Here is a 12,491-nt window from a genome sequence, read left to right as displayed (position 1 = left end):
TCTCTCCCAGGTGCTGCTGGAGTTGACTATAGTGCTACTGATAGTGGGGAACCCGATCAACATCCCTATGTGGTTCCTCCTGTTCTCTCCCAGGTGCTGCTGGAGTTGACTATACTGCTACTGATAGTGGGGAACCCGATCAACATCCCTATGTGGTTCCTCCTGTTCTCTCCCAGGTTCTATGCCATCTGTGGTTCCTCATGTTCTCTCCCAGGCTCTAAGCTCTCTGTGGTTCGTCCTGTTCTAGGTTCTACTGGGACCTGACCATGCTGCTGCTGATGGTGGGGAACCTGATCGTCATCCCGGTGGGCATCACCTTCTTCAAAGACGAACACACGCCCCCCTGGATCATCTTCAACGTGATCTCAGACACCTTCTTCCTCATGGACCTGGTGCTCAACTTCCGCACGGGCATCGTCAAGGAGGACAACACCGAGATCATCCTGGACCCACAACAGATCAAGATCAAGTACCTGAGGAGCTGGTTCGTGGTGGACTTCATCTCCTCCATACCTGTGGACTACATCTTCCTCATCGTGGAGACGCGCATCGACTCAGACTTCTACAAGACGGCCCGGGCGCTGAGGATCGTCCGCTTCACCAAGATCCTCAGCCTGCTCAGACTGCTCAGGCTGTCCAGGCTCATCCGATACATCCACCAGTGGGAGGAGGTAGGGTACTGTAGGAGGGTGTGTGTTTGTGTGTTGTGTTCGTACGTACAATATGTGCGCGTGAGAGAGGGGAGATTATTAGAATCCATAGTATATCTACCAAACACAGAATACCTACACATGAACACAGACCGTCTTTACCACAGTCGACTGTCCTCTATAGAGTATAGCTCCTCGGAGAGAGATAACGTTGTTTACTGAGATCCATAATGTATTACCTTTCCCCTCGGGTTGGGCTAGAGGAAGCTACTCTAGCTAGCTGTGTCTGATTAGATCCACTAGTGAGGCAAGGTGAAGAGGCCTTTTGCTTTACCTCATCCACCAGTGAGATGATGATGAGAGAAACGTTGATTACTGTTCTGTGCAGCAGCAGTCTATCTACCAGTCTGACGAAGGGAGGAGAGAGAGAGAGAGAGAGAGAGAGAGAGAGAGAGAGAGAGAGAGAGAGAGAGAGAGAGAGAGAGAGAGAGAGAGAGAGAGAGAGAGAGAGAGAGAGAGAGAGAGAGAGAGAGAGAGAGAGAGAGAGAGAGAGAGGCCTTCCCAACGGCGGAGATAGCCTTTGATCAGGCATGTCTTTCCATCGCCAAGGTGACCTCCACACCCAGACCACGTCCGCCTGCTCACTCTCTTGCGCCGAGAGAGAGAGAGAGAGAGACTGCTGCTGAAATACAGGGATGGTTATAATTTCTGTAATAATTAGAAATGTTCCCGTCCCTCCCTGGGTGTATCCTTGAGCACTGTCCCAGAAGTAAGAGGTGCAAAGTGAAGCAGCAGAGCCCAGCAGGAGATGCATTCAGTCAGTCAGTCACTAAGGAGACAGAGACACTCCTTCACCACCAGGAAAGCAGGGCGCACACAGACCCAGGCACCGCCACAGTGAATTTACATACCAGCCAACAGATGGGGCCCCCTGCCCAACCACTGCCATTCATGCTCTAGCTTCTACAAACATTGTATTTGTCTAAACTGCACAGTACTACTCCATTTGAAGCCTTGTCATGCACTCTTAGGAAAAAAAAGGGTTCTTCGGCTGTCCCCATAGGAGAACCCTTTTTAGTTCCAAGTAGAACTCTTTTGTGTTCCATTTAAAACCCTCTGGGAAAAGGTTTCTACAATGAACCTAATAGGGTTCTGCCTGAAACCCAAAAGGGATCTCCTATGGGGACAGCCGAGGAATCCTTTTAGGTTCTAGAATTCACTTTTTTTTCAAAGAGCGTGTAGCATTGTTTTTTATTTTATTTTAATATTGCAGATAGAAGCCACAATCTATAAATGTAATTTTCTGCATAATTTCCAATCCCCCATATATTTTTTCAAATATATTTTTCCTTTATTATTTACCCATAACCCTCCACCCCTCGCCTAATTGGAGTAAACTAATAGACAACAACACTTAGGCTTCTACTTCCAGCTTATACATACTATATACATTTCACTGACACAGTATATTTTACAATAGTTATCTTTTGTTTGTTTTTAGTCTCATCCTTCACTGTTTGTAACATTGAAATGTTTGTCAGGATTGGTTCCCTCTCTTTCTCTCTTCTACAGTACCACTTAGACAGAATGATTGTGTCCATCCCTATAGGGTATTTTGATCACGGCTCTATTCAGCTCTCTAAACCAACTGAGGCGCTCTCTTTCACAGTTGTTGTAAAATGCCTTCAAATCCCTGCTGGGTGTGTTCACCTGAGAGTTTTACTTTGCATGAACAATGGGGGAGTTTGATTAGCTGGCTGATTGCCAAACAGACCACAACATTAAACCACACCATACTCAGGGGATTTTAAAAGGGGCCTTTCAACCACACCGACAGACAGTTTGAGGCAGCATACCACTCAGGTTGTCAAGTATACATCAAAGAGGCAGCATACCACTCAGGTTGTCAAGTATACATCAAAGAGGCAGCATTGCTAGTAAATGAATCTCATCACCATCAAACCCATTTTGTCTTTATGTCTTCATGGGAACTGGGACTGATAGAGGGGACTAGCCAACACAGAGGCAGATTCTATTTGTATGTGTGTGTACAGTGGGGCAAAAAAAGTATTTAGTCAGCCACCAATTGTGCAAGTTCTCCTACTTAAAAAGATGAGAGAGGCCTGTCATTTTCATCATAGGTACACTTCAACTATGACAGACAAAATGAGAAAAAAAATCCAGAAAATCACATTGTAGGATTTTTAATGAATTTATTTGCAAATGATGGTGGAAAATAAGTATTTGGTCACCTACAAACAAGCAAGATTCCTGGCTCTCACAGACCTGTAACTTCTTCTTCAAGAGGCTCCTCTGTCCTCCACTCGTTACCTGTATTAATGGCACCTGTTTGAACTTGTTATCAGTATAAAAGACACCTGTCCACAACCTCAAACAGTCACACTCCAAACACCACTATGGCCAAGACCAAAGAGCTGTCAAAGGACACCAGAAACAAAATTGTAGACCTGCACCAGGCTGGGAAGACTGAATCTGCAATAGGTAAGCAGCTTGGTTTGAAGAAATCAACTGTGGGAGCGATTATTAGGAAATGGAAGACATACAAGACCACTGATAATCTCCGTCGATCTGGGGCTTCACGCAAGATCTCACCCCGTGGGGTCAAAATGATCACAAGAACGGTGAGCAAAAATCCCAGAACCACACGGAGGGACCTAGTGAATGACCTGCAGAGAGCTGGGACCAAAGTAACAAAGCCTACCATCAGTAACACACTACACCACCAGGGACTCAAATCCTGCAGTGCCAGACGTGTCCCCCTGCTTAAGCCAGTACATGTCCAGGCCCGTCTGAAGTTTGCTAGAGAGCATTTGGATGATCCAGAAGAAGATTGGGAGAATGTCATATGGTCAGATGAAACCAAATAGAACTTTTTGGTAAAAACTCAACTCGTCGTGTTTGGAGGACAAAGAATGCTGAGTTGCATCCAAAGAACACCATACCTACTGTGAAGCATGGGGGTGGAAACATCATGCTTTGGGGCTGTTCTGCAAAGGGACCTGGTCGACTGATCCGTGTAAAGGAAAGAATGAATGGGGCCATGTATCGTGAGATTTTGAGTGAAAAACTCCTTCCACCAGCAAGGGCATTGAAGATGAAACGTGGCTGGGTCTTTCAGCATGACAATGATCCCAAACACACCGCCTGGGCAACAAAGGAGTGGCAGGAGTGGTAAGAAGCATTTCAAGGTCCTGGAGTGGCCTAGCCAGTCTCCAGATCTCAACCCCATAGAAAATCTTTGGAGGGAGTTGAAAGTCCGTGTTGCCCAGCAACAGCCCCAAAACATCACTGCTCTAGAGGAGATTTGCATTGAGGAATGGGCCAAAATACCAGCAACAGTGTGTGAAAACCTTGTGAAGTCTTACAGAAAACGTTTGACCTCTGTCATTGCCAACAAAGGGTATATAACAAAGTATTGAGATAAACTTTTGTTATTGACCAAATACTTATTTTCCACCATAATTTGCAAATAAATTCATTATAAATCCTACAATGTGATTTTCTGGATTTTTTTCTTCTCATTTTGTCTGTCATAGTTGAAGTGTACCTAGGCCTCTCTCATCTTTATAAGTGGGAGAACTTGCACAATTGATGGCTGGCTAAATACATTTTTGCCCCACTGTATGTGTATGTGTGTGTGTGCGCGCAAGGCGTGCTGATCGGCGCTGGGAAGGCAGGCTCTGCCTCGGTGCTGGAACACTACAGTGGTAACCCCACAGAAATGTCATCTGGCACTCCCGAATAACTTGTCGACCACATCTCACCACCTGACTGACTTTTTGACTTTTTCGTGATGACGACTACATTTCAAATTACGTCATTTTTAAAACTGCATCACCATTTTACCTTTTTTCGAATAATGTCTTCTTAAATTGCTGGTAGCTGAAAAGCAATCCACAGCGCCATAGGAAATACAGTACTTCCTGTTTAACTTGCAAGGTCTTTGATGTTGTTGACTCCGTTGCTTCCCCCAGCACAGCAACATTGCTCGTTGCTCTGTCATAGTTGGTCCTGGAGACGTCTGATGCCCTCTGACCTGATGAGTGAAGGAAAGCTTCATGTTCTCACCTGTCATAGTGAACAGAAGACAAATGCCTCCGCAAGGCAGCTCCCTGTCACAGTCAACAGAACAGCTCAGCCCCTAGTCTCCTCTAATCACAGATGATATTCTAACATCCAGGCCCACACACACCCTGACATTAAGGGTTAAATGAACCCCCTGGCTGTGGAGATGTCAGGTGCTTTATTTTCTGTGTGTGTGCCTGTGTGTTTACATGACTTGCTACTGTAACGTGTTTAGGGGCAGTATCTCAAGTCTTGATTGGTGCCCCGTAGTCAACTCTGACCCTTTGTTGCATGGCACAAAGGACTTCCCATCCTATCAAATCAGCATCTCAAGTTTTTAAACAGCTATCTGTTAAACCACACAACATTAACTAACCAATAATAAACGCCTACAGAATAAAAACATTGATCAAACATTCCATTCCCATAATAGCCGAGAGGGCTCAGTGAACTACAGTTTTACAGCTTACAAACAGGCTGTGGTTGATGGTTGTGGTGGTTGTGTGTGTGTGTGTGTGTGTGTGGGGGGGGCATTGTTGTAGATAATGATATTCTAAGTGGTGTGCAGATATCCATCATATCAAAGGGAGGAGGCTGCAATCAGTGCCATGGCATCTCTCCTGTCTGTCCTCCTATCCTCATCTCTCCCTGTCTAGACAGCTGGGCTGTACTCATTGTCATATTTCATTGGGATAAGAATAAGACGCTGGCCGAATATCGTCCTCATCGGAGTTGTCTCCTATAGACAAACCCAGTGACTTGAATTAAATTAGTCAACATGTTATTAAATCAAACTCAAACGAATGCACTAATGACTCATTTGTGAGAGTGGCTCCCATGCCAGATGTCTTCAACATCACCATCCCCCTGCTTGCTGCTTTTAGCAGGGATGCAGAGGCATTTGGGGCATTGACGAGGAAATTGTTTAAAAGACAGAATTGTCAACGGCCTTATGTGGAAATAGTATAAAAGCCAAAGCATCAAGCCCCAGATTTGGATTTTAAAAAATCTCAGTCAGCACTTAGCTGCACTTAATTTCGCAGAAAGAGAGAAAGAACATCCTTAAATACTTTTCCGACTTAGAGAAGAATAACATTAGTGGGCGGCGGTGGATGGTTTTCAACATGGCAGACAATTCCACAGTGTTTTGAACTTGGTGTCAGGAGCTTTTGGAGCACCACCATCTGTGTTTGTTTAGTGCATGGAGGCAGGGAGTCCATCTCTATTAATATTGGCATCTGGGATTGTTAAGATGGATGGCTTTTCTGCCCAACTGGCTGTGTGCAGGATGGAGGGGGGGGGGGAGGATCCGATATGCCACAGAAAGAAATCCCAAGGTGCTTCGATAAGAGTGAGCCACGTGGTCGCCAGGCAGGCAGGCACACCACGAGGGAGGGATGGAGGGAGGGCACTTCCATTCATTTTCCACCCAATAAATCAGCACACACAAAATATGTAAATAATGCAAATCAGCCAATCAGTCCTCCACTTGGTGACCCGTACCTTGACCAAGGACTGCTGTTTCACTGATAAGAAAGAAGAAAAGGTTTAATGGGGTATTATTGAGTGCACAATGAGGCTTGCCAGCAAGAGTGACAGGTCCTCAAGACTGTCTGTGAATGTGCCTTGTGTTATATTAATACCCACAGCAGGGCCCCTTAGAAGACTTCTACATTAAAATGTGTAATCCGGCACGCACCCATCGATGCTTCTCGGTAGGAAGCTGAATGAAAGCGTTCTGTGGCTTCCTCAAAAGCCCTCCAGGCCAAGGCTTGTATAGACAGCTGATGAAAGAGTGGCCCCATGTGGTTCTTTCTCTCTGTCACCGCCATTTCTTTACCTACACAACTCCCTTGTCTACCATTACAGTGTGGATGAGGGTCTGGCATTTTGTCAGGGCTTTTTACTGTGTCGCCCGTGTTGTCCTTTTATACTGAAATCTTGCCCAGTGTTGAACTAAAATCAGAAAAGGGGGGCGGGTGGCATCAGTGAAACAATAGGATTTTTCTTGGATTTGGTGGTTGACACGATGCCAGACATTCATCATCATTAGCAGCCTGGACGGCAAACACCAGATGCCACAGCATATAGCATTACATTGACTGTGTCTCACTCACAGACGTATGCATCTATTCTCTCTCTCTCTCTCTCTCTCTCTCTCTCTCTCTCTCTCTCTCTCTCTCTCTCTCTCTCTCTCTCTCTCTCTCTCACCTGGACCACACTCTTCTCTCCCTCCATCTGTCTGAGATGACTCTGCAGCTGTGACTGTGACTTCCTGTGTGTCCCAGATAGCTTCCTGACACGATCAGGTGTCTCCCTATTGATGAAATGGATGTCTTGTCTGGGCATGTCTGTCTTTCTGGACTGGGTCCTCTTTTCTTTCCACTGTGACGTCTCAGCCAATTTAGCTTTCTTTAAATCTTTAAAAGAAACAAAGCAGCAATGATCCTTCCACATTTACGATTTGTTGAGAAGACAACGATGATGCACATGTGAATATGCAGTATCCATTAGATGTAATGTTTTTCTTATTCATCTTGACCACAACACAGACACATAACAGTTGGATATGACATTAGTTCTGTTGTAGACAATCCCTAGCTATTAACCGTAATAATAGGATATTGAAGGTCACCTAGGTGGTAAAAGCCTTGGTAAAAGCCTTGGTTTCAAACAGAGTAGAGCTCGTCCATAGCTCTCTCCATTGAGAGCACTGATGAGGTTCGGTGATAGAGTAACGTGGCTGCCAATGTTAGAACCCCTGCCCTTAAGATGCCTTTGTGGATTGTCTGGGTGCCCTCGTCATTCATGGCTCTGTTGTTTAGCCGGATAGTCATGCAGCCAGGCTTATTGTATGTCCCTATCAATTAAAACAAAGAGGCCAGCCATCCATCATCCCTTTAATGTGTTGTACTCTACAATGCAGTGTGTGTGTGTGTGTGTGTGTGTGTGTGTGTGTGTGTGTGTGTGTGTGTGTGTGTGTGTGTGTGTGTGTGTGTGTGTGTGTGTGTGTGTGTGTGTGTGTGTGTGTGTGTGTGTGTGTGTGTGTGTGTGTGTGTGTGTGTGTGTGTGTGTGTGTGTGTGTGTGTGTGTGTGTGTGTGTGTGTGTGTAGCTAAGCTGCATGTTGCGACATGCCAGCAGCCCCAAATGACTTTAGAAGCATATGACAGTGAGTGCATGGTGCACAGTGTCCAGCCCCTCCCCTGTACTTCTCTAATGAATTCTTGGCAATTAGGCAGGGTCTGTTTTGGTGTAAGATAGGGGTTAGCAACAGAGCCATTTGTTTTTTTGGCCCCCAACAATGAACAGGTTGTTTTTCCATTTAGTGGGAATGGGAATATTTTTGTTGTAATTGAGTTAAGGCTGAGAGGAGATATAGGCTAGGAAGATATATAGCTAGGAACCCCCCCCCCCCCCACACACACACTGAAATGCACTAGTTAAAGCCCCTGCTCTCTTTCTCTGTCTCATTTGCCAGTACTATCTGGAGATTTGCATTGCATTATTCTGAACAAGTCAGGAGAGCTTTATACTCCATTCAGTACAGAAGTTCAAAAAGTATTTTAAGGGCACATCCCATTGGGCACACACATCATGTCAACGTCTATTCCACGTTGGTCGAACGTAATTTCATTGAAATGACGTGAAAACAACGCTGATTCCCGTGTGCCCAGCGGGATGGAACTTCAACAATTACAGGGATTTGACAGTATAGTTTTCTTTGTACAGTACCAGTAGTCTTGGACAGGTATTTGTATCTCACCTATGTAGCTTCCCACACACTCAAATCGAGCAAAATATATATATATATAGAACAAGCGACCTTCTTAGCTCTATCAGCTTGACACTTCACGTTGACGAGCTCCATGACGATTGTAATGTTTGTGACATAAGATGATCGGACGGGAAATGCGAACAGATAATTCATTCATTGTTTTGCTGTGAACGAGATCCTGTGGGCTTGAACAATGTATGTTTTATATCATCCATTTTTAATGGGCAGGAAATGTCTACATTTAAATGCATTACGAACACATCCAATGTATCCCCTTTTGGAAAAACAATTTGACAAATTAAAAGAAAAATCTCAATCTCAAGTGTGAGATTGGATGGGGTAGGTCATTATTTTTTAATTTGACACACATGGGGATTTTGACAACTCTTTAATGTAACGGAATGCCATTTAGTTCCAGCTGGAGAATCAACATCACAATATATTGCCTCGTATCAGCTACCATAACCAGTATTGTGTTTGGAAAGAGAGTGGGCTCTTTAAAAACCAATATCTCCTCCTTGTGTTTGGAGTGGAGCACAGCTGTGGAGAGGAGAGAGGGAGAGAGGAGGTGAAGAAGAAGAAGGGAGTGGTTTGGTAGATTAAGTGAGAAGGACGCAGCCAGGGGAATGACTCGGCTCAGATGATGTACAGTTGAAGTCGGAAGTTTACATACACTTAGGTTGGAGTCATTAAAACTCGTTTTTCATCCACTCCACAAATTTCTTTAGTTTTGGCAAGTCAGTTAGGACATCTACTTCGTGCATGACACAAGTAATTTTTCCAACAATTGTTTACAGACAGATTATTTCACTTACAATTCACTGTATCACAATTCCAGTGGGTCAGAAGTTTACATACACTAAGTTGACTGTGCCTTTAAACAGCTTGGCAAATTCCAGAAAATTACGTCATGGCTTTAGAAGCTTCTAATAGCCTGATTGACATAATTTGAGTCAATTTTAAGTGTACCTGTGGATGTATTTCAAGGCCTACGTTCAAACTCAGTGCCTCTTTGCTTGACATCATGGGAAAATCAAAAGATATCCGCCAAGACCTCAGAAAAAAACAATTGTAGACCTCCACAAGTCTGGTTCATCCTTGGGAGCAATTTCCAAATGCCTGAAGGTACCACGTTCATCTGTACAAACAATAGTACACAAGTATAAACACCATGGGACCACGCAGCCGTCATACCGCTCAGGAAGGAGGTGCGTTCTGTCTCCTAGAGACAAAAAGAAAGAAGCCAGTGCTCCAAAACCGCCATTAAAAAGCCAGACTACGGTTTGCAACTGTACATGGGGACAAAGATCATACTTTTTGGAGAAATGTCCTTTGGTCTGATGAAACGAAAATAGAACTGTTTGGCCATAATGACCATTGTTATGTTTGGAGGAAAAAGGGGGATGCTTGCAAGCCAAAGAACACCATCCCAACCGTGAAGCACGGGGGTGGCAGCATCATGTTGTGGGGGTGGTTTGCTGCAGGAGGGACTGGTGCACTTCACAAAATAGATGGCATCATTAGGAGTGAAAATTGTGTGGATATGTTGAAGCAACATCTCAAGACATCAGTCAGGAAGTTAAAGCTTGGTCGCAAATGGGTCTTCCAAATGGACAATGACCCCAAGCATCTTCCAAAGTTGTGGCAAAATGTCTTAAGGACAACAAAGTCAAGGTATTGGAGTGGCCATCACAAAGCCCTGACCACAATCCCTTAGAACATTTGTGGGATGAACTGAAAAAGCGTGTGCGAGCAAGGAGGCCTACAAACCTGACTCAGTTACACCAGCTCTGACAGGAGGAATGGGCCAAAATTCACCCAATTTACTGTGGGAAGCTTGTGGAAGGCTACCCAAAACGTTTGACCCAAGTTAAACAATGTAAAGGCAATGCTACCAAATACTAATTAAGTGTATGTAAACTTCTGACCCACTGAGAATGTGATGAAAGAAATAAAAGCTGAAATAAATCATTCTCTCTGCTATTATTCTGACATTTCACATTCTTAAAATAAAGCGTTGATCCTAACTCACCTAAAACAGGGAATTTTTTACTAGGATTAAATGTCAGGAATTGTGAAAGACTGAGTTCAAATATTTGGCTGAGGTGTATGTAAACTTCCGACTTCAACTGTAAATATACCCCGGACTAAACACTTTGAACAAGCGCCCAGAGCTTCAGCTGGAAGTCTCTGTCATGCACTCACTCTGGAGCCTGGCGGCCTGACGCGTCCCTCTTACCCCAGCAGAAACTTCTTGGGGACATTATTGTCTCTCCCCTTTCTGGTTGGCCCATCTGACGGAGGTGATCTGATGTGATGGCCCAGCGTCCACACTTTCCCAGAGAGGCCCGTCACACAGCCTGTCTCAGTACTAGTCCCTGGTCCCCGTCTGTTGTTTCCACACAGCCACTCCGATAGAAAAAACGAAGCGTCAGATCAACAAGCACTGGGCTTTAGGAGGCAACCGGAGACATCTAGCCTGGGTCAGGAGGAACGGTGGAGAGCGCCTGCCTGTGTGTGACTGTGGCTGGCTTCTCTTCTCCCTTCTTCCCAACGTTCGCCAGCAAAGACGAGAGAGATGGAATATCCCTCTCTCAGCCTTAAGCTTTTAAATGACGCTGAGTGGCTTGTAATAAGGAGAACAGCAGTTAACAGTGCACACCGCGGCCCTCAATGGGATTAAGTGGCTTTAAATTGTTGAAGCCATTAAAATCCACACCAGAGTAGAGTAGGCGTCCTGTAGCTGCTTATGAGTCTATTTATCATTAGGATTAACAAAGCTCGCCCGGGCTGCCCACACTCAGTCTACAGGGACGCATACATACGCCTGCCCATCCCTCCATCCACTTTGTGTTAGTGTGCTTACCTAAGGGGTTGATTAGAGTGATTCAATAAAGCCTCCTCATAGGCCAAGCCATGCTCACATGACCATCCTGACCTCTACAGACCACCCATGTCAACGTCTGTAAAAAGCACAAGTGTTACATCAAAGATGAAGTTCGTTATGTTGCTGTACATTGAGGCTAGTGTCCTTCATGTGTGATGGAGAACACTGTAGCCTCGGTCTAGAACGTATGCTCAGATTCAGACTCAACGTGGTCTGGCTCAGGCCACGTGTTGCATGTAGGAAATCCACTGCTTGTCCTTCACCTTGACGATAAAACGTATCGACCAAAAGGTTAGGGAACAAAGTAAACAGGTAACACCCCTGGAGAAAAGGGTATTTGTAATCCAGGGCTTTGTCTGCCAGCCAGCCTACACATGTCTTTGTGCTCGAACACAATTCCCTTCCTCCTCCTGTTCTGCTCTCCATCCAGGGGTGCTGCTCTGTGGCTGACCATGTGCCCCTCAGCGTGTATGTGTGAAGGGTTTGTGCTAAACAGAAGACACATTTTTGTTTCTCACAAAATGGACAATAATGTATTGTATTGTATTCTGCTCTCTAGATCCTCCATATGACCTATGTCCTAACACAGTCCTTTCCTCTTCCTGTCCTGCTCTTCAGATCTTCCATATGACCTATGACCTGGCCAGTGCCATGGTGCGTATCGTCAACCTGATTGGTATGATGCTGCTGCTGTGCCACTGGGACGGATGTCTGCAGTTCCTGGTTCCCATGCTGCAGGACTTCCCCCAGGACTGCTGGGTGTCCAAAAACAAAATGGTGGTAAGTAGTGCTTTGCTGTGCTCCAATACTAGGTGAGCATCCAAAATGACACCCTAATATCTAGGAAGTGTACTACTGGGCTCTGGTCAAAAGTACACTGTGTGGAAGTCTGTCTAAATCAGATTAGTCCCTCTCTGTTATCTCATCTCTCTGTCTCTGTAATTACTGTGCTAAGCCTGTAGCATCATGGGAAATGGCTGCCTTGCATATCTGTCCGTTTTCCCACCTAAATCAAATGTTTCTTTTTCCTTTCTCCTTTATTCGCCCACATTTATTCAATTTGCTGCATTTTCTTCAGTTATTTGGAGCTCT

General features: G+C 45.0%; 1 protein-coding gene across 2 annotated transcripts in view; it reads left to right on the top strand.

The window, feature by feature from the left end:
• Positions 1-12,491, top strand: part of LOC124035778 (potassium/sodium hyperpolarization-activated cyclic nucleotide-gated channel 4-like) — a 106,916-nt gene that overhangs the window by 43,886 nt on the left and 50,539 nt on the right. For both annotated transcript variants that reach the window (XM_046349483.1, XM_046349482.1), the window contains exons 2-3: positions 248-671; positions 12,018-12,179. In XM_046349483.1, coding sequence (XP_046205439.1) covers positions 267-671; positions 12,018-12,179 — 567 coding nt within the window. In that variant the 5' untranslated portion in view covers positions 248-266. The remainder of the gene's footprint in view (positions 1-247; positions 672-12,017; positions 12,180-12,491) is intronic.

The sequence above is a fragment of the Oncorhynchus gorbuscha genome, linkage group LG05, assembly GCF_021184085.1.
Source record: "Oncorhynchus gorbuscha isolate QuinsamMale2020 ecotype Even-year linkage group LG05, OgorEven_v1.0, whole genome shotgun sequence".
NCBI lineage: Eukaryota > Metazoa > Chordata > Actinopteri > Salmoniformes > Salmonidae > Oncorhynchus > Oncorhynchus gorbuscha.
The sequence above is the reverse complement of the archived record's forward strand: the minus strand, read 5'-3'. Positions and strand labels throughout refer to the sequence as shown.